At 40.7% G+C, this 22500-nt stretch overlaps 1 protein-coding gene across 7 annotated transcripts in view; it reads left to right on the top strand.

Moving 5' to 3' along the window:
- Positions 1–22500, top strand: part of ppm1ba (protein phosphatase, Mg2+/Mn2+ dependent, 1Ba) — a 77437-nt gene that overhangs the window by 27982 nt on the left and 26955 nt on the right. For 6 of the 7 annotated variants that reach the window (XM_041251422.1, XM_041251423.1, XM_041251418.1 and 3 more), the window contains 2 exons: positions 15297–16160; positions 19929–20046. In XM_041251422.1, the coding sequence (XP_041107356.1) occupies positions 15315–16160; positions 19929–20046 (964 nt within the window). In that variant the 5' untranslated portion in view covers positions 15297–15314. Of the gene's footprint in view, positions 1–10671; positions 10806–15296; positions 16161–19928; positions 20047–22500 lie in introns of those variants that run through there. The other variant, XM_041251419.1, reaches the window with a different exon arrangement.

The raw sequence follows: 22500 nt of genomic DNA, 5'->3' as shown, positions 1-22500 counted from the left end.
CAGGTGTACTTAAACTTTTGACTGGTACTGTATCTCCCTATTTTCAGCCATGGTGATCTGCAATACGTGTTGGTCAGTTTCATTTTATGCCTCGGGGTTTATTTTTAATTGAGTTGTAAGATACATTAGTTGAAACAGTATTCACTACTAATGACATTTGAGAAACAATGTGGGCAAGAGCAGTAAAACACATTAACGAACCAGACACAAGGTATTTTGCTTTATTACAGCAGCTTTGATTCACTCGTGTACCAGTTCTCTGTGCATGGAAACCACATTTTCACAAAAGTTCTCTGGTAATCTTCAAAAACAGCATGAGTACTTTATGCATAGCTAATTTACATATCAACCCCCATCTTTCCCCATTCATTTGCATGACGTTGTGTGAAAAGCCCATTTTACTGGAGTAAGATAAACTGAGCGAATGGAAACCCAGAAAAGTGTTTTACATGAGACTTGTATAAATGTCTGAAGTGTTGTAGTTGACATTCTGTAGGCTATTTTTTTTATTTTTTTTTCCCTCCTGCACATTACAGGTTGAAGTTATAATACGCAATGTTTTGACATCAAGTGGTTATAAAAAGTAACTATTTTTTTCTGTAGAAGTGTTTTTACTAGTACAAATGCAAAGTGTTTGTTTTTATGTGACTGTTGCAAAACAAATGTATAAATTGCTGTCAAGCACACAATGTAACACTACGTTATTCTTTTTGTATTCATTTTTTGAAGTAAATGCAACAAGTAAACAATACCTGTTTGTTTTTGTCATAAATACAAGTAAACAATGTCTGTTTAACATTTGTAATTATAAAACAGTTTAAATGTAGGTCCTATTCCTTGTAGTAGTTTACAGTAGCTTACATACACTATCTATTATATGTACACTCACAATATAAGTAGATGGTAATTAACCAGATTTTGTTATTTGTTTTACTGTAAAGGCTGTATTTAATCACACTTGGAGCAATGTAATGTAAAACATCCAGAGATAACAAAAGCAAATGTATCAACAATGATTAAATACCAATAAAAAAATGCACAAATATTATTGTTTTTCCCTTGCATGAACAACATACGACAATGTTTGATGCAATACGCCATCTTTTTTTAGTTAATTTTAAGAAATGATTCCAGACATGTGACTTTGCTTTGCAGCTCAAAACTCTTTGTTTCTGTTGTATTTTCTTTTGTGTGAGCACTGCTTGCATTCAGAGTTCTCACGGGAAGTGATTCTCTCACAAGACTGTCGACATTTTCCAGTTGCCCTGAATTGGTTTAACCAAAAATCCCAGTATTGTTCAAATACCTGTTAATTGTATTGCCTGATGAATGCTGCAGTATACCAGTATATTTATTGCACACCTCTAATTCTGCTGTGCTCAGTGTGTTTACTGCAGCATAATCACCAGACGATTGCTTGATTGCGTCAGAGTTGCTGCAGTATCGGGTCATTTTAGGGAAGATTGGGAAAGCAGCAGGGTCTTTGAATGACGTGTCCACTGATCCTGCTGCTGTCTGGACATCAATAGGTTAGGCTGAGAGCAATCCGGTGTGAGCAGATCGGGCAATACGGAAGAAAAAAAAGCTGGACTCACTGGACTCTTCCTGGCAGGACTCATCAGGAAGAGTCTGTCCATTTCCATCAAGTAAAGGGTCTTGAATCAGTCTGAGCTTGGCACAAGGGGGTCATTCACAGCACACAGAAAACAGACTTTAACAGAGAAATTAGAGAATTGCAGTCTTTAGAGATTAGAATTGTAATGTATGATTGTATTCTGTTTTTTTTTAATAATGAACAATACTGTTAAAATACTTTTAATGTATTACTTCTACTAATAATCACAGAGTGAATGAACTGTACAGTGTTGCGAGTTCTGCCTTTTATGTGCACTGGAAAGCAAGCCACATTTTAAAAGCACATGGATTGCCTGTGTGAAAGGAAACCCTAGACGAGATTAGCCCTGTACTGTAGGAGATCCCTGTCATGCTGTAGGGAGAGCTTGTGTTTCCAGAAACATGAAGAAATTGAGTCAAGTGGGATCTGAAGAAGCTGGTACATGCTGTAATGATTTGAGAGGAATAATGCTGCTAATCTTTTGATTTCCATTCTAGTGTAAGATGATTGTTTTCACCCACATGTACTGCAGCTCTGTCTTAAAGTATCATGTTCGCTTTAATTTTTTAGGCCAAAATGCTGAAGCTAGGTATTAAGGAACATGCTGATATAGTTGTGCCTGTCAGCAGTTCAACACAGTGCCTGTTCATACTTCTAATGAGTAAAGTATCAAAATGTATGACGAACATTTCGTCTCAGTCTTTTTCAAGGTCTTCAAGAAAATAACAAGGACATTTACAGGACGTGGCTTAGTGATTCTGAAAGGATGTTAAATGACAGATATGCTCCAGTTTGATACAGATCTCTAGAAGCCCAGTGGACACGGCTTTTTTTTTTTTTTTTTTTTTTTTTTTTTAAGGTGCTTCAGCTGCATGGGCTGTGACAGAATCCTGATTCAAGCAGACCGCTGTTGAGGGGAGCACGTGGGTCGCTTGGCAACGTGGCCGTGTTTACTTTATTTATAGAATCCTGTTGTTTCTTTGGCATGCTAGATAGTGTAGTGATAAATGCAAGCCGCTTTGAAGGTGAGCGCTGGAAGATAAATGAAGCTGGCTGCGTTCAGACTGGGTCCGTTGTGAACAACAAAGTCCGCTTGGGAAATGAACCGTACCGAGTTCACCTATAGAAGGGTTCTTGGTCTGTTTGGTTCACTTACTAAACCTCAGCGTGAACAACAGCAGGACTCGGTCCTTTTGCACACAGGAAACAAACTGTACCAGGTAACCTGGCTAGGAAGTATACATTTCGCGGTTTAGTTCATATTCTGAGGAAGCAAGTAGAGCAAAAAAGTCTCCTGGGGGGGACTGGGACAGGGGGTCAGAAATACAGACCATAATAACACCTCGGGTATAAAAACGCACGGTCGAGAGAAGCGTTGCCTTTCCGTGGAAACTCAACACAGGAAGTAAAACAGGGCAGAACAGAAAACAAGGAAACAGCTACATTAGGGATACCAGACACCTGTGACCATCTCCTTTCTTTATTTGAAAAATACTGTATCCCAATTAAACAAAGTGACGTCCCAAGTAAACAATATATATGTCATTGGGAAGAACGGTCTCCCAGAGTTTATCCCAATGAAGCAGCAATCCCGATTTTTCTCAGTAACCTGATTAGGTGGCACAGACTGTAGCAGAGTGTGTTGGGTTGTGTTCGCGCCATTCAAAAACAAAACAAGCAATCTTATTCTGATTATGTGTATACCATCTGTTTAAATGGTAGTAGCTATTCTAGTTTTAAAATCTGGCTTTTTGTACATTGAACATGTTTTGATTTTAGATGACAATATAAAGAAAATGAGTTGTTATGATCAACAATAATTTCACCTGATGTTTAATTTTTAAACTATTGTGTTACTTTATATACTGTTATTTTTGTTAACGGCTTCAGAGTTGCTATGAGGTCAGTGAATTGAAGGAAAGGTCCCTGTTTTTCATTGTGGAAATTTGGTCCTAAACTACATGGACAGTGTGAGAAACTGAAGCTAGGATATAAATTTTGGTCAGACACCGGATTTGAAGCTGAACTGGACAAAACTCACAAAAATATAGAATATTCAGTCTTTTCTTAAATTACTTTGTAATGCCGACATTAGGAGAGCTGTGCAGAATAACGTAAACTGCATTCTCCTACTGTAGTCGTTCAAGAAATGTATTAATTAAATTAGCGAAGTGCTCCCACAGTGCTTTTTCCCACAGAAATATGCAATAATCAAAAACCTGCTATATTAAAAACCAGAGCAATACATCAATAGCTGCCATTTTTCAATATGCCTTGCAGGATATTGTAAACATCCGGTTTGCAAACAAAACAAACGAGATTGCACTTGCAAACTGCATTGTGAACGCAAATGAACTCGGTCCTGAAAAAAATGGAGAGGACCAAAAAAAAACCCAACAAACTCAGTCCCTTTACTCGCGGATAAGTGTTAACAGCAAGCACATTGTCTGGCTCATTTCATCTGAAACAATGTATCGGTCTGCTCGAAATGGACCCAGTCTTGAATGCCTAATTGGAAATGTCAGAATCCCTGAGCAGTGCACGATGTGGTTAAGTGTCTTGTCAGGAAGAATGTGCTTGATTTTCGACAGAGGGTGCAATAGAAGAGGTCGGGATTAATACAGCGCTCCAGCGCAGGCTTCCTTCAGTCTGTCTTGGTCTTCTGCCAGACTACGTGTTGATGGACAGTACTTGTAACAATCCCTTTAAGATCGAATAAATGTCTTAAGCCCCGACCCCTTTAGATTGCCAAGCATTGATTGGTGCAGTTGGGCTTAGTCTGAGAGAGCGAGAGGTGAATGAAGCATCACAGCAATACTGTTCCCTAGTAAGGATGGAGAAAGGTAAAACGACTGCTGTATTGTAACAAGCCTTGTTAGGGTTAGCCTCATCATGTGTGTTCTATGAAACCAGAAAACATGCCGTTCTAATGTGTAGTTCGTAAGCAGTGAAATAAATATTAAATATGAATCGTGATGTCCAGCAGTCCTGTGTGGAATCAGTTCACTAGCGTTACGTAGTTCATTATTGTAGAGTTGCATACCAGCCGGGCAGGGTGTAGTACAGCAAGTATTCTAAGCATGTTACAGTGCACGGAATGGGTGGTCTGGTTCTGTGCTCACTTCATTAGATGAAGTGTGAAGTCTCTTTTTCTGGGTTTCCTTTAGAAACTGTATAGGATTATCCCCTGTACGAGCCGGCTGGTATGATATGTGTAAAATGACTGCAATGCAGGGAGTGGAACCCATCCTTTGAAATTCTGCGAATGAACGCGAGATCTGCTAGAGGCAAGTGCTTATAGCACAGCCCTTAAGTCGTTTCTCTGTAATGTGGGTCGTAATTCATGCAATGATTTTTAGCTTATGTTTTTCATTCACTTCCGTTGTAGCAGGCGTGTGTTCTAAACATGTCTGGTACTGTGTTAAACAAGTCTGTCTTGGACTCCCTTGGTCATTTCTCCTAGAGAGTGGAATTGTCCCACCCCTTCTTTTTTCTTTTCTTTTTTTTCTTTAAAGAAGTCTAGGATGAAACAACTTAAGCACTACTACACATTTAAAGCAGTTTGCTCCTCAGTTTTCTATATAAGTTACGTGGAAATTTCTCTCTTCAAAAATCTGGGTTAAAGATGAGAATGCTTAGAAAGCCGCTTCCTGCAGTTGAAATATTTAACCCTAACCCCGGCTTGCTCTGTACCCTGCTTTACTTGGCAGTGTGTGTTTTGTACCCTGCTTTACTTGGCAGCGTGCGCTCTGTACCCTGCTTTACTTGGCAGCGTGCGCTCTGTACCCTGCTTTACTTGGCAGCGTGCGCTCTGTACCCTGCTTTACTTGGCAGCGTGCGCTCTGTACCCTGCTTTACTTGGCAGCGTGCGCTCTGTACCCTGCTTTACTTGGCAGCGTGCGCTCTGTACCCTGCTTTACTTGGCAGTGTGTGTTTTGTACCCTGCCAAACCTCTCAACGCCTTTCTTTTCATCCGTCAAATTGACTAGCTTAAGGCAGCAATGGTTGAGTTAGCCAGAATTCAAAGCAGACATGAAGCTGTTGGTGTTGTTTTTCCCTCCTGGTTCTGCTTTGTACAGATTAGCTCAGTAAGGGCAGTATAGAGTGGTTTGACAGTTTCATGTGACATGTATTACTAGAAATTTCTCAGAAGGTCAGCAAGCTGGGTTAAAGAATTCACTTCACTGCAGTTTCCTAGTGTGCAGTACCTCCAGAAGCTGCCCACTCTTTAGGACAATATTAATAGATGGTAATTCTGTTTGTACTGTACTAAGCATTGCGTGCAGCAATAGATGAAACATTGTAGTTAAACAAGCACTAGGTTCAGCTGTGCCGATACTCCAGTAGGACTCAGTTGACAGCCTTGTGTACAGTGCAAGTTCTTCCTTCACTGCTTGTCCTACAGTAGGTGGAGATCATGGTCATCTCCTTACTCATCACGGTCTCTAATGTTTATTTACAGCTCATGCAGCCAATGCGTCTTGCTGTTATTTGGGTATGTTTATCAAATTTGTCAATTCATCGGGATCTTAGTTTCTGTGTTGTGTTTTATTTCCCTACAGGGTTTTCATGTTTTTTAATTATCTACCATGCTCTGAAGTCAGTCAAACAGGTAGCTAGTGTTTAGGCTGCATGTTGTGAGCTGGTAAACTGTATCTAATATGGATTTCAGGCAGGGTCACTTACACAGCCTGAAGAGCTCCTGTAACCTTGGAAACCATGAAGCTGCTACTCCAACAGGGTAACCATGGCGATACAACACACTGCAGCAACTTTGTTACTGAAATGCTAGAAATGTTAACCCTTTACAGTCCATTTATTCAGCACTTGTCAGGTGCGTCAGGTCCAATTTATTTTCACAGGCGCTGTTTATTTTACACACACTGTTTAAAAATGTATTTTTCAGAGTAAAACAGGTTTAAAATGCATTGCATGGCAAAACATCAGTACTGCATCTCCAGCCAAGCCCCACCCCTTGCTCGCTGTATTTGTCACATACCACTTCATAGATGTGTATACTGATAAATACCCTCCTGATTACTTGTTTTATCACCAAACTCCTCTATAATACGATCCAAGTCATTATTTTATTACTGCAACATCTCAAAAAGCTTTGCAAATGTCAGTGCTTTACATGTTTTTGATGGAAATGGAAAATCGTAATGTCGGACCTGGTCTGACATAGGACTACAAAATGTTAAGCAGCATTTCCTAGTGGTTTCAGTTACAGCACTGAATCTACACAACACAGACAATCATTTTAAAAGCACACACTGGGTCATATTCACAGTTTCAGTTTTTACTGATACAAACTGCCAAGAAACCCTTACGATGCATGCCGTTCTTAAATTACCCATTACTGTTTTTAAATGAATGACACTCTTTATTTTTCAGTTTCATACTGGGTGATTTTATAATGTCTTCAAGGCAAAATTGGTAAATGATGCTTCTGTTCTCCATTTTTTGGGTAGCATAATGTGGGTAAAATTGATTACAAAAAATGTAAATCAGAATTCCTTCCTAAAATTGTGAATCCCATGTTGCTGCTGAGTGATTGATTAAAAAAAATAAATAAATAATAAAAAAACAAATAGTGAACAATGTGCTGGACAAAAATACAGATAGGATATCCGGTCTCAAAATAATACCAAATAGTGACTGAGCCACCAAAAACCAGAGATGGGGGATCCTACTATTATTACACAAGTAGAGCCCACTTGCAGTGAGGTAAGTGAAAATTAAGAGCTTGTGCAGGGCGTACAGGTCATGCCTCACTGTAAGATGTTAAAATTACTAGCAATCAAGGATAAACGCTGATGTAGTATGATGGGAAGTAGGGTCATGCTGGCTCCAGGTACAGGAGCTTTTACTATTAGTGCTGCTTAAAATATATATATATGGGCAGGCCTGCCGAGTGAAAAGAAGTGGACGGCTGCCGGCACATGTTTCGGAGGACGCGTGTGCTCATCTTCGTCCCTCCCGAGTCAGCGAAGGGGTTACAGCGGTGAGCCAGGCTTAAAAAAATTGGGCAATTCAAATTGGGGAGAAAATGGGGTAAAAAACAATTGGAAGTTTTAAAACGGATCTGAATACTTGGTTTCAAATGCAACAGTGCCACTTGTGCACACTTCACTCCAAAGAGCAGTTTGTCTGCAGCGCTCAATACAGAAGAAGTAGTTCACAGAATGGGTCAAGCATGGCTTGTCATGTGGGGGTTCATTGGCAGCTTCTGTCCAAACACACATGCAGCTTTACTATGAAAGATCTGCACAGTATATTGTGTACTGCGCAACTGCAAAAGATTCTGCAACTTCAGTTTTTATACATTTTTGTTTAAGACAGCAGTCTATTTGCATTTCTATTGCTGTATTTAATACAATGTATTGTATTTACTGTATGTATTACCAAGCAAAAGCAGTCAGACACTTTCATATCACTTTTTAAAGGGAGTGAACTAAAATGGTGACAGTAAGCGAAGTCAGTCTTGCCATTCTGAACCCAGTGATTACACTTTGAAAAGTTCACCGCTCTCATTGATACGAGTGTTGCCAGGGACTTGGCAGCAAGTGACATGCAAAAGGGATGGAAATTAATACTTCCATTAGATAGAAGTTTGATCCTTTCCTTGTTTTACTTTGAGCTCAATAAGACACACCTCAGTTTGATACCTGTACACTGTGGCTAGTCAAGCTTGTAGTAAAACTTGGAGTGGGTGAAACTGCTATGCAAACCAAAGAGAGGTCAGAACTTGGAGCCGAGCTGTGCCCCAAGCGGCATCCAGTTAAAGATCTGAACGCTGTTGGTCTTCCTCCCCTGGCCCCAGATGTTACGTGGCTTAGCCTCCGATGGGGAATCCTCTGAATGAACAGGGGGCTGGTGTCCTGGGCCACAGCGGAATTTGAAATCCAAGACTCTGGAATAAAAATAGCTTATCCGTGTGGTAGTGTGTTCAGAGAGGCTGGGAGGAATGTGCCATGACACAACACAGTACACACCCAACATGGGAGAGCGGGGCTGCTTGTGGAGGCCTTTTTAGGGAACATCATTTTGTTTAGATGTACAGCAATAATTTGAGGATTGAGACATTAATAAACAAATAAAATACAAAAAAACAACCCTATAGAAACACAATTTTTGGTCTTAATTTAAATTATATAATCAAAGAAACTACACAATTGTATCTCAAAAGTCTACCAGAAGCCATAATACTATTCAGAACAGAAAATAGGAGACACTTTTTTACACAGAGAATTGTGAGGGTCTGGAATCAAACTCCCCAGTAATGTTGTTGAAGCTGACACCCTGGGATCCTTCAAGAAGCTGCTTGATGAGATTTTGGGATCAATAAGCTACTAACAACCAAACGAGCAAGATGGGCCGAATGGCCTCCTCTCGTTTGTAAACTTTCTTATGTTCTTATGTTCTTATTACAGAATTTCATGTTAGATTTTGAAATCTAAGTAACGATTGTAAAATACTTGCTAGTTTAAAAAAAACTGTAATGGATTATAACAGTTGGTTGTAGGTCCTGTAGGTGGCAGCAATAAGCCTCATATTTGGCTCAAGCAGCAATATTAAGGAGATTTACTTTTAGACGTTTCTGTGACAAAATGCTCCGCCTAAGGAACAGGAACTTCACTTAAAAGAACACTTGTAGCGTTTAGTTTATAACGGGTACAGTACTGTTTTGTCACCTGATAACTCTATCATCAATCTTAAAATGGGTTATTCAGTCTTTTCAAAAATTACTTGTCATCTCGAGTGGTTTGAGGGACACTGATTGGTTTATTCAATCTTTCCAGAGCCGCTGTCATTTATTTTTTTTTGTATTTTGATTTTCACAAGTGCACCCAATCCCTACAAAATGGCTTGTAAACAAAAAGGTGAAATGTGCCGCAGTTTCTTTTGCTAGAAGTTGGGAAATTGTTTTGAGCTCTTGAAAAAAACATTTTTTGACATCACTACTGTGGTATTATGCCTTTCTTTCTTTTTTTTTTTTTTAAGAAAGACTCAGGATGCAAATATAACCTTCATCCATATATTATATAGAGAGCAACGTCCTCTTGAGGCTTTTTCTATAGTGTTGGTATTTTGCTGCTGTGCTACAAAGTTCTGCCTTTCAGCCTCTGACACAATGGGAAATCCAGAGGACATAATTTATTATTATTTTTTTTTTAATAAGTAAGCTTTCTATCTCAAAGCAGAAACAAACTGAGTAAATTAAAAAAAAGTTTTTTCAAAAAAGTGTCAAATTAATTGTCATCAGACAGGCTTTATAAATATAATATTATAAATAAATATATATATATATAAAAGTCAGTATATATCATATATATATATAGTATATATAAAATATATTTATATTTATCATAATTTGCGCACGCACACAGGCTTAATATATATATATATACGCATATATATAGATATTATATATATTATATCTTAAATCCCATGTTGTATTGGAACGCAGAGGGGAAATCACACACCTTGCGTCTCCCCAGGTCGGGCCCAGTGCCCCCTTTAGGTCATTAGTGTGTGCGGTCCAATTATTCAGAAAAGTGTCAGGACAGGTCCATTGTTTTCACACACGCTGTGAAAGTATTTTTTTCATAGTAAAACAGGACATCAACAGGACACCCAGTACTGCATCCCTCCACTCCTTGTTGGCTGTATTTATCACATACTTCTTCATAGTAGTGCATACTGATAAATCATCTCCTGATCACTCGTTTTATCACAGAACTCCTCAATAAAGCGATCCAAGTCATTATTTTATCACTATAACATCTCAAAATGCTCTGCTAATGTCTGATATTCTTTGAGCGCTGGATGCCGAAGCAGCCATCTTGTTTTTAAGTCAGTGTTAGGTCTGTGGTGCAGGGCCTCTGTGTATTGCTCAGGTCCGCCCCTTTTTCCAGCTTCTCTCTTCTTCTGTTGGTCTCACTCAGCCATAGAGAGAGAGAGAGAGAGAGAGAGAGAGAGAGCTTTTTTTGATTTGTGACATTCAGGGTTATTTTTATATACTGTGTTGCCCTACATATCAGACTACTGTAAATGGTTTGCGTAGATAGATGTAATTACTTAATTCAGTTTCCTAGTACTTCCTCGCATGACTAATACAAAGTTGCAACTGAACACATTCTGCAAAGAAGCCACTGTACCTGCATCTGCCCTGACACATTGTCTACAGGTACTGTACTTTACACTTGCTTTTAAAGGGCCTGTGTACATGATTCTTGATGTAAGAAGTATTGTGGATTCCGGAAGCAAAAAGATTGGGTCTTTTATTTTCCAAAAGATGCCTAACTATTCTATGTGTGAAGACACTAGCTGAAACGTTAGTCTTTAGGTTCCTTGTGTATTTAACCTTGTAGTCTGTCACAGATGAAATGCAGAGATACTTGAGAAACAGAATATGTCCCAGTACTTTCAAGTGTAATCTTTTTAGATGAGGTTAAACTTTGTAACAATAAAATCAGACGCATTTATATTGCAGGAAAAGTTAAGGTTTTATAATAATAATAAAAAAATGTGTTTGCATGTTTTAGAACAAAATAAGCCAAACATTTTCTTTTTTTTTTGTTAGTTTGTGCCTGTGCTTGCTTTTTCAATTGAAACGGATGGTAGCAGATGATCTGTTGGCTTTCGGTTTTGCTGCTCACTGCTTTCCTGCGCTTTAAAAATAAACAAGTAAATAACTTGGTGACGGCCCTGCTGACAGAAGATAAATGTTTGGGTCATGCTTTCATCCTGATTGGCCTGGTCACGCTGAGTCAGTCATGCGAAGAAGCTTCACGACTTTGACAGAAGCGCAGGCAGCAGTAGAACTGGATCTGCGTAAAAACAGTTCCCTGCCCTGTTGAATGTTGAAACTTTTGGCACGTGGTTTCCACGTTAGCTGGGAATAGGAGGATGTGACCTTTCAGTTTTTAAAGAAACCAAACCACTGCTGCTTGATTGTTTTCCCCAGGGGTTGCTGCAATACTGTACGCTTCAAAGGAGCAAAACCACCTTCTTATACCTCCTTGGGACGTGGCCAAGAACTGAGGTGACTCGCTCAGTTTAAAATGAATATGCGCTGTCCTCTGTTTAGCTTTTGTGTTACTCACTTCTATAAGTACAAAAATGCTTTAACTTCTTTTTGTTTTCGCTTTTAAATTCAGATATGCTTATATTCGACCCTGCAAAAGTACAAGAAGCTGCTTGATGAGATTCTGGGATCAAGAAGCTACCAATAACCAAACCAGCAAGATGGGCCAAATGGCCTCCTCTCATTTGTAAACTTTCTTATGTTCTTAATAGTTCAGCTAGGTAATTTATATAACTGGCCGTTTTAATGATTTACGAGTATAAGTGGCCAAACCTGATTTGCTCAAAATGAGTTGCTGTGGGTTGCCCAGTTTTAAAGATACTGCATTAAATTTTAACATTTCTCCCAGTGCTGTAGTTTTGAGGTCCCTTGCCCCCCTCCCCACATGGTAATGGAAAAACATATATACTGTATTATAAATTACATAAAGCAAGGAGATTTATTCAGAGTAAGGGAAATGCAGCTGCACGGCATTATAGTATAATAGTGTGCTGGTTTGCTTTGTTTCTGGAGTTTGGCTCTACATTCCTCTCTGGAAGTTTACCCATACATTGCTTATTTCTGTAATGAGGAACGTGACCTCAGGACTGAACTGCTGCCAGGGGCATGTTGCCCGCAATATACAGGCTGTATTGGGCTCCCTGTAGGGGAATCACTGTGCACTCTTCACACGCTTGCCTGTACGCTTGTAATCATGACCAGCTCATCCATCCAGCTTTAAACAACTCCGTCAAATATATTCACTAAATACACTGACAAGATGTTCCATCTCTATCAATGTCCTAGACAAATGTTTCAGATAATGCTTTCATCAGTGTTGAGATGGTTTTATAGCTACACGTTTAGGTACTAATGAGTGATTGTAACTGTCGCTGTTAGTATAAATGTACAGTACATTAAATGAGGAGAAATTTACAGTACTATATTTCTTAGCAGATACCTTTATCCAGGGTGGTAAAATTGTTACAAAATATCACAGTACAAAGTATCACGTTATAAAATATCACGGTACATATAAGAGCAGTTATAAGGTACAGTAAAATCAGTAGAAAATAAAATCGAATTCAAATAAGAGCAAAATAAAGAATACGATAAATACATTTAAGAGCGAGTTCGACTAAGAGCAGTTAAGTTATAGTATATTTGCTTATGCAGGTAAAGTCCAGTAAGAGCACATAGTCAGTATGATGAATGGATGAGAATGATTTCAAATAAGAACAAATACAAAAAATATGAACACAAATACCTATAAGAATAAAATCAAGTACCAGATACAGGAAGTAGTTATAGTTGAGAGCAGTAATAGAATACGGCAAGGTATGGAGCACTTCAGTGTAAGTACAAGCTGATGCAAGTACTGGTTCAGTTAGGTGCCATATAGTCTAGTATAGTTGTGAGGTTTACAGATGCTGTCTAAACTGGTGTGTCTTGAGGAAAACGCCGGAAGGTGGTCAGGGAGTGAGCAGTCCTGATATCCGTAGGTAGGTCGTTCCACCACTGAGGGGCATGGGTGGAGAATGAGTATGCTCTGGAAGCTGACAGGACGTTAAATGAGGAGAGATGTACAGGATATTAAATGTTGCTGCTTATGGGTCCCTCTTAAGAAGGAGACACGTTCACATACTGATATACAGAGCTGTCTTCCCCAGCGAAGAAGTTTTTAAAAGAAATAATGGAAAATGATTGATATTTATATTCATCAAATTACTCCTTTTACAAAGGCATTGTGAATAACTTGCAGTTGTAGAACACAGGGTTAGAAATTAGGCTGCTGTTGCATTGCAGTTTCACCCATTCCAGGTTTTGCTATGCACTTGATTTGCCTCAGTGTACAGGTAACAAGCTCAATTGTCTTATTAAATTCATAGTAAAACCATGAATGGCTCAAACTGTTATGCAATGGCAGACTTATTTCCATCTTCAGGAACAGTATATTGTGTAGTTTGTTCAATTTGCAACTTTGCTACTACTTTACCTGCATGGTATCGTATGAAAATGGTTATAGAAAAGCTCCAAATCCTTGAAATTCGAAGTCATATGTTTAGATATGGGGGGAGTGCAGAGGGGCATGAACGGTTGATTTGATTTTAAATTTGTTTCCAAGAATTCGTCTTGGCAGTCTCGTAAACGTAATTGGGATAGGAAATAGCTGGAGGATAATAACTTTGCTCGGTGAATGGGGGGGGGGGGGGGGGGGTAGCACTTTTCTGCTTGGTCCTGGGAGAACACTCCTGCCTATTGTCCGGTTCCATTATGTCCACAGGAGCCTTGTCTCAAGCAGGAGATTCCAGCTGCTGTGGAATCTCGTTGTGATGTCACCATACATGACAAGATGAATCACTCGAGTGGATCGTTTTACTGTGCACTGTCTTTAATCTCATTCTCTGGATTTGCAGTTCCCGCTTTTGATTCTGCAGTAAACGGCTACAGTAGATGTTTCAGAAAAACTTATTTAACAATATACTGTGGGAGTCTCTTTAGTCAAGGGAAGTGTGGTAATGCCAGCCCTCACTTGCAGATCACAAAGTGTTGCTCCACATTCCGTAATCATTCCCCTAACATTTTGAAGAGTCTTCTACACCTTTCATTGCAAACCTTTATGGTGCAAGTAGAGTAGCAGTGCTGCACGCACAGATTTATTCCATTATTAGGATTGGGCTGTCCACAGAATTAATGTGCTGTCAATCAGGGGAGGGTCATTGGGCTGATTTTACCATTCCAAGCGAAACAAGTGGAGAAACAGCTGCCTGGGTTTGTCATGATTGCTACTTTTCTTTAGACACTGTGCAATCATTCCCTTAGCTATTGCAAACGTTACACAGATCAAAATGTGCAACAGTCACTATCTAACTCTTGATGGCCCTTCTGCCTGTTCTTTTTTTTAGTTTCTAATTAAAAGCATTAGTGTTACATCACTTGTTATGAGATGATGAGGATACAGCTGTGAAGCAGAGCCTGTCACTGAGAGGTCCTGCTTAGTTATGTGTGGCCAGTCTCTCTCTGCCATGTCCCACACACTGCCTCTCTCTTTACGAGAGGACATACTGCAAAGTGAGGACCTGTAGGGTTTTATCTCACTGTAGCACTGGATCAAGAAGCGTATGGCGCTTTCCTGTTTACAGATGTTTCCGTTGTAATTCAGCATTTCGCAGTCAATCTTAAATCAGTGATGCAAGAGGGAAAGTGTGCTCAGTGTGCAGCGCTGAGACAAGTCTAACACCTTTTGATTCCTGAACAAAGATTTATACAAGCTTATTATTACATTATAAACAATCTGGTCGACTGATTTGCAAGGAAGAGTTTCCCATGTAAATGACAACTTGCATCTCCTTGGGCATTTGCTGTGTATTGACTATTGAAATAGGTGGAGCTGTTTTGATGTGCTTGAATTCATTTTGGTTTCTTCCTCATATTCTGTACATTTCTGTTTGTGCAGGATCCACTCTGGCATTTCTCCTGCTGTATGTGTAGAAAGGATTTTATAGTGGGCTAAGCTACTTGCGTTAATGTGTTTTGTGTGTTAATGGAATGCAACATAGGGCTGAAATAGAAAGTTGAAACTGCATCTTTTTTTTTTCTTTCGTTTTACAGGAGAAGCAGCATTGAACAATGGGGGCGTTTTTGGATAAGCCGAAGACTGAGAAGCACACGGGCCACGGCTGTGGGAATGGGCTGCGCTTCGGGCTGAGCAGCATGCAGGGCTGGCGTGTGGAGATGGAGGATGCCCACACAGCAGTCCTGGGGATCCCGCATGGCCTGGACAACTGGTCCTTTTTCGCCGTCTACGATGGGCACGCCGGCTCCCGGGTCGCCAACTACTGCTCCAAGCACCTCCTGGAACACATCACGGGCAGCGAAGACTTCTGGGGCATAGAAAAGCCGGGCTCTACTCTGGAGCCCACGGTGGAGGGTGTCAAGAGCGGCATCAGAACTGGCTTTTTGAAAATCGACGAGTACATGCGCAACTTCTCGGACCTGCGCAACGGTATGGACCGCAGCGGCTCGACTGCGGTGGCCGTGCTCCTCTCTCCGGAGCACCTGTACTTTATCAACTGCGGAGACTCGCGGGCCGTGCTGTACCGCAACTCGCAGGTCTGCTTCTCCACGCAGGACCACAAGCCCTGCAACCCCCGCGAGAAGGAGCGCATCCAGAACGCGGGCGGCAGCGTGATGATCCAGCGGGTGAACGGCTCGCTGGCCGTGTCGCGCGCCCTCGGGGACTACGACTACAAGTGCGTGGACGGCAAGGGCCCCACGGAGCAGCTGGTGTCCCCCGAGCCCGAGGTGTACGAGATTCCCAGGTGCGAGGAGGACGAGTTCGTGGTGCTGGCATGCGACGGAATCTGGGATGTCATGAGCAACGAGGAGCTCTGTGAGTTCGTCAAGTCCAGGCTGGAGATCACGGACGACCTGGAGAAAGTGTGCAACTCCGTTGTGGACACCTGCTTACACAAGGTACGCAGCACGGCTACCACTGCAGGGATGGGAATTAGACTGGCATGGCATAGCAGTTTGATCCACTGCGAGTGTAATAAGACACACCTTACCTTACCTTGAATCTTACCTACACACTGGCTAATCAAGCTAGTATTAAAACTTGAAATGGGTGAAACTGCTATGCAATTGGAGTCTTATTTTCATTCCTGCACTGCAAAGCATATGTAATTTAAAATAATAATAACTTGCATTGTGAAACTGGGATTGTTAGTTAAGTTGCTTAATACTTAAAAACTGGTCTTGTTCCAGTACGTTAATGGCTGTTTAAAGAAAGTTTTTAACACGGAGAAAAAAACATGCTCCATCCAATCTCACTGGAATCTTTTTCAGTTAAATGTGTTGGGAGAGTGTAAATGAACTATTGTTTTCATGGTGTTTGGAAACACCTCAGTGTTTGCTGTATGTGAAATATTTCTGCTCATCTATCTGCGTTTATCATCTGTGGCTTAGGGCAAAGTGCAAGTGGAATGCACACACTGCCTTGCTGATTCCCTTATTATATGCTCTTAGGCAGATCTTACCGAACTCCATTACCTCTGCCCCACCCCAGGACTGCAACTGGGTGGAAGCAGGTTCCCAGAATATGAAGCAGAGTATATGCAATCCATTAACTCCGCCTCTCAGACTATCGAAAGGAGTTTTCATACTTGGAGAAGTGTTCAGACTGAATGTAGAGTCGAGTACGAGTCCAATTAATATTACAATCAGATTAATAACTTTCAAGTTCCATCAAAAACATACATGAGTTTTTATGGTTAAGTTATATTCTCAAGCCAGCAGTGTACTACAGCCTACTTTGAATTACTCTTGCATTATTATATCCCCATTGGGAATGTGCTCTGTAAATGAACAGTACAGTGTGTTACACCCTCAAGCTATACACTTATTTAGTGCAGTTTTGTTCACTTGGTAAGGCTATTCTTTATTTGTTAAGAGTATCAGAATCTGGGAAAGCTAGGAGGGGTTTGACTGTTTTTACATACATGATAGTGTTCTCTCCAGGACTGAAGACAGACAGAGGAAGGGATTTGGAGGGGGGGGGGGGGGCATGTAATTTTAAGTTACACATTTCTCCCAATAATAGGGCTTTATAAAGCACTATATAAGGTTAAATACTTTCTTTTGCCCTCGCAGAAAGGGGGGTCATGGTGCCAGGTACCTGTGGATTTACACTCCAGAATTCCTTCTGTCTATTGTAGGAGCATCTCGACATTAGGAATAAGCCTGGTGTCATGTTTACAGTCTTTGCGCCAGCTGATGTTTTCTTCCTGTAATAATTCGGTGTGTTGCTTGTAGTCGCAAGCAATACCTGACTGTGCCTGTGCAGGAAACTCATCAAAATAGATGTTTTGCTGGGATGTAAAAACATACATTTATGCCTGTGGCTTCTAAGCTTTTTCTTTTTCTTTCTTTTTATTGGAAACTCCTGTAATTTGAAGGATTTCCAAAGTCCTTGATGTAATACTTTTAGAGCCCTTTGTGCAGTCGCCAAATTAATTTAAACATAGAAGCTCTGTGCCTGTAAAAATAACATCTCCGAACTGTAGTCTTGATAAGGCAACTAAATATAACAACCACAAGCTCTTGTTGGCCTTTGCATGCTGTCCTAAGTAACCCTGAGGTTGCAGTCTGTTTAACACAAGGTCAGCCGGATAGGAAAGGAGGTGGAATACCTCTGTACAGGACTGTATTGATTTATCTTTAATAGCTTGTTTTTAAACAGTCCAACTCCAGTGGCTGTATTGTTTACCTCACTGCCCTATTTCCACAAAGCCCCTGCAGTGCAAAGCTGAGAGCTCAGATGATCCCTTTCCTATTCCACAGTGTACCCTGTTGTCATGATTTAGAGCAGCTGAGGGGTTATTTAGTTGATATGTCAGGTAAACTGTATATTACCCCCTCTGTTTGGCAATGTAGTGTGTTTTTCCTCACCCTGTTGGTCTGTTTATGTGGTGGATAGCGGTTTTGTATCCAACGAGCTGCACACAGATGCTGTGAAGACTGGGGTGAAACCCAGCCTAGGTCCAAATCAGGTTAGCAGAATGTCCAAAATCTTCAAGGTACAGACTCTCAAACCTTCCGCAACCAAATAAATATGCATTCATAATTTCAAAAGACAAAACGATAGGCTGGGCTTAATATTTCTATTTCACTTCAAATCTGATGAGATTTGATTCACTGGCCTAGTAATTTGGTCAGAACAGGCTGTGCTGACCTCCCTAACAGAAATCTCTCAGGGTATTAAAAACACCTGTGATGTGTACCCAGTGTTTGAGTTGGTTGCTTGAATGTGTCAGTTGTAATGCTTGAGTGCTGGTACTTGAGGGGCCAATAATGAGAGAACGGACAGAAAAGTGGGTAGCACCACATGCACACATCGTTCGAGTGGGAACCAGAGTGTCTTGTCCAGAGTTGGAAGTTGCACGCTTCAGTGGGCCTTCTTGTTGGGGTCTTCTGCAAACGTTCCACTCCAGTAATTGTCTTGATGGGCACAGCTCAATTCAGCCACTACGCTGAGGGACTAGCCAGGACTGAGCCTTTTGTGAAGTCACTGAGCTCCTTCCACTTTCACATGGTTAGTTTCTGAAATGCACAGTTTATGTAGGTGTAGTTGATCATGTGCCACATCACTGGAGATGCATTTGAGGATGTTCTTACTCTCCAGACATTCTCGAATGCATTGACTCACTGAGTTACAATCTTGTTGCTGTCTTTTGTTTTCATGGCAGTGTAACTATGCATTTAAAGATCGACTGTGCAGCTTGGGTGTATAGTATTGCATTGTAAAGTAAACCAGTAAGCATTGTTACCTTAAGCCCAGTCTGCTAACTCTCATCTTTGTGCCACAAGCAATAATCAACATGAAGAAACGTGTCTTTCAGTAACTGTTTTCCAAGATTTTTGTTCACAGTTGTTCTAAAATGCCTGATTGCCATGCCTGTATAATGTGGTTCTGTAACCTGAAGTCTTGTAGGGAAGCATGATGCTGCTTTCCACCTGAGACCAGTCCTGGTTAGATCTGTGGGCAGATGCATGGAAAGCTTATCCAATCAAAACACTACTGGTTTTGTAATTTCTACTAATCCAGAACCACTAGAGAAATGATCCACTGTAGTGATGGGTATCAGTGGGGCCACATTTATAACTGGAGCAGATCAGAAAAATCTGAGTTAGCAACCCTGGGGTCTGCTCAACTGATCTCAACACTGCCGTCATTTCAAATAGAAATATTAAAACCTGTCATATGACTTTCAGAGACAAGTATATGGCATTGTGGGTGACAAGTGCAACAAGTGTCACATTTTTGTAGTACTTATTTATTTTTTTGTTGATGCTTTTTACACCATTTACAACCAGTGTGTAACATGTTTCTCTCTCTTTCTCCTGAGAGGATCTGATTACATAAGCTGGTCGTTGTAATGTTCTTTAACAATATCGGCTTCCACGTTTTGCCAAAATACTGTATGGAAAGCTTTTGCTAAAAGGATATCTACAGTGAATCTAAATTAACAGACTGGTATTCATGCTCTGTATCTTGGTTATTTGTTTATCATGGGACTAACACTTTCTTGTGTCTCTCTCTCCTCATCTCTTTCTTGTCTTGCTCTTTCTCGTCTACTCTATCTTTCTCCTCTACTCTGTCTTTCTCCTCTTTCTCCTCTCTCTATCCTTTCTCTTCTCCTACTGTCTTTCTCCTCTCTATCCTTCCTCTCTGTTTCTCTCCAGGGAAGTCGTGATAACATGAGTGTGGTGATAGTTTGTTTCCCGAACGCTCCCAAGGTTTCAGAGGAGGCAGTTAAGAAGGATGCTGAGCTGGATAAGTACTTGGAGTCACGCTTGGAAGGTAAGATTAGCTCATGCGCTTACTGCTTGTGGTCTGTGACTGAGACAGGGGTACAGTACACCTTGAGCATTGCAACATCTTTGATACTAGTGTGGAGTTACACAGTGATCTTAACCTAATGTATTCTTCTGTTGCTTCTTTAGTCTCACTTTGTACACAGTTTTCTGTTTCTGTTTTATTCCTCACAAGAAGATTGCATTGGAAATATAGTAGACCTCAAAGTTGAGCTTCATGATACAATGCTAATGTAGAACTTGGAGCCCTGCCTGCCTTCTGTATAAATACTGCAGCTGGAGTAGCAGCGTGACCCAGTCATCTGCTTCATTAGGATTTAGATGGCTTTTGATTCTCCGTGCACATAACTAAAACACCTGTACAGTTTAAACTGAGTTTGAGGATGAAGTACGAAGACGATGAGTGTGACAGTTGTAATATTATTGAAGATGTTTGATCAATGTTTGATCAGTCTCAGTTGTGAATTAGTCTGGGTATATACAGGGCAGGGTTTATTGTCCAGTGTCCTGTATCAGCTCTGACTGTACGCTGCTTGCTGTTGCAATGGTTGAGTTCTGGATTAGAGGGTAGTGCGCCCCCTAGTGACTCTCCGTCACTCGTAACTGGTACTGATCTGAAGGACTCCTGTATACTGAGCAGACACAAACTGTTTGAGTTCTTGTGTGTGTGGCTGCTGGCTGTAAGGTACTGTATCTGGTCAGATCTACTGATTTAATAGTCCAGTACCCTTAAACCCTTTCAGTCCTGAATTATTTTTGTCGAGCTGAAGAGTGCAAGTCTTATCTAATTCAAAAAGGAACTCCTTGATTTGAGTATTCATGAGAAGGGGACAAATATTTTATATATTTTGGTAAATGGAACTTTAAAGTCTGGTCAGTACTTTAAGAACACTAAACCACAGTAAGATAAGGACTGAAAAGGTTAAAGCAGCACCCTCCCTAAAGCAATATGCCAAAGTGTTCCGAGTGCTTCTGGAAGCGCATGCCAGGGATCTCAGCCCAACACACAAACACACATACAGGCTGATTGTGTTGCATGCAAAGCTCAAATCCGCACACAGAAATGTTGAGCCCCTAATTCTCCGGCCGCTGCTCCGTGACACTGTGATGGAAACAGGCGCACATGGATTCACTGTGGGATTAGCTGGAATGGAAGCAGGGCTTAACAGTTTTCAGAGTAAGCGATGTGCTGTAAAAATCCTAGTGAAGAGCTGGCAGAACCTGCTTTTGTAGGCTGGTTTGAAGAGCTGGCAGAACCTGCTTTTGTAGGCTGGTTTGAAGAGCTGGCAGAACCTGCTTTTGTAGGCTGGTTTGAAGAGCTGGCAGAACCTGCTTTTGTAGGCTGGTTTGAAGAGTTGGCAGAACCTACTTTTGTAGGCTGATTCATAGAGCTGTCAGGGGTGTTGCAACAGTGCCTCATGGTATTCCTAAAATATTATGGCTGATGAACCTGTGGCCTGCCAGAAAATTTTAACTCTGCAATAAAACATCACCCTTGCCATTTATCATTCCTAAAGATATTCCTTTGTTGAGTCACATTACACTTGCTGTTAAAATAATTTCTATATATTTAAAATGTTGGAAAACATGGATTGAGAATTGATTAGCAGTTTGCTACGCATGTGGACTTGGAGAGCTATACTGGTGTTTTTTTCTGAAAAGAGACTAATATTGCAGATAGCAGACTGTTTGGTTCAAATTGCATGTACTGCTAACCACTGATAGAGACGACGCGTCTACAAACTGCCCAACAATGACTGCAAGCTAACGAGATAACAATGCTGTGGACCAGAAGGGGCCAGGCTGTAAGACTTTGGAATGCAAAGCATAAAGGGGCTAAAAGGCTCCCAGGGACTGGCATTGGACCCAGAGGTTCTCAGAGAGATCGAAAGAGATAATGCCACTGGGATCAAAGGGGCAGATTTATGGACCTTTTTTCTCCAGGAGTGTGAAGAATGCAGTGAGTTCAGAGGTTGTCACACAAGACTACACACACACACACACACACACACACACACACACACTAAATTAACAGAATAATATGTTGTACCTTGACCATTGGTTAAGTGTCAGAGAAAGGGGAGGTGGACCATCTATACAGAAGGGTATTTAATGTCATGCAAACATTGTAATGTTGAGTATTGCTTGTCCTGTACCTGGGACCAGACTCCCTGCATATTTCAATAAACCTAACAACTGATTGAAGAAAAGGACTCTGTGCATTTTCTTGAATCTACTTAATCACCATCTATTTTTTTGTAAGTTACTTCATAAAGTGAATGATCATGTATTCATGGGGATGTATTGATTTTATTTATTTTACATAGTACACAGTGCTGTCGTTGTCAGGTGTTGTAGGATGTTTTTGCATGAGGATGTTAATCTTTCCGCACGGTGACCCTGGGTTATCTGATGTTATAATAGTAGCAAGCAAGACCAG

The sequence above is a fragment of the Polyodon spathula genome, chromosome 5 (assembly GCF_017654505.1).
Source record: "Polyodon spathula isolate WHYD16114869_AA chromosome 5, ASM1765450v1, whole genome shotgun sequence".
Lineage (NCBI taxonomy): Eukaryota > Metazoa > Chordata > Actinopteri > Acipenseriformes > Polyodontidae > Polyodon > Polyodon spathula.
Note: the sequence above shows the minus strand (reverse complement) of the source record. Positions and strands in the feature narration are given on the sequence as shown.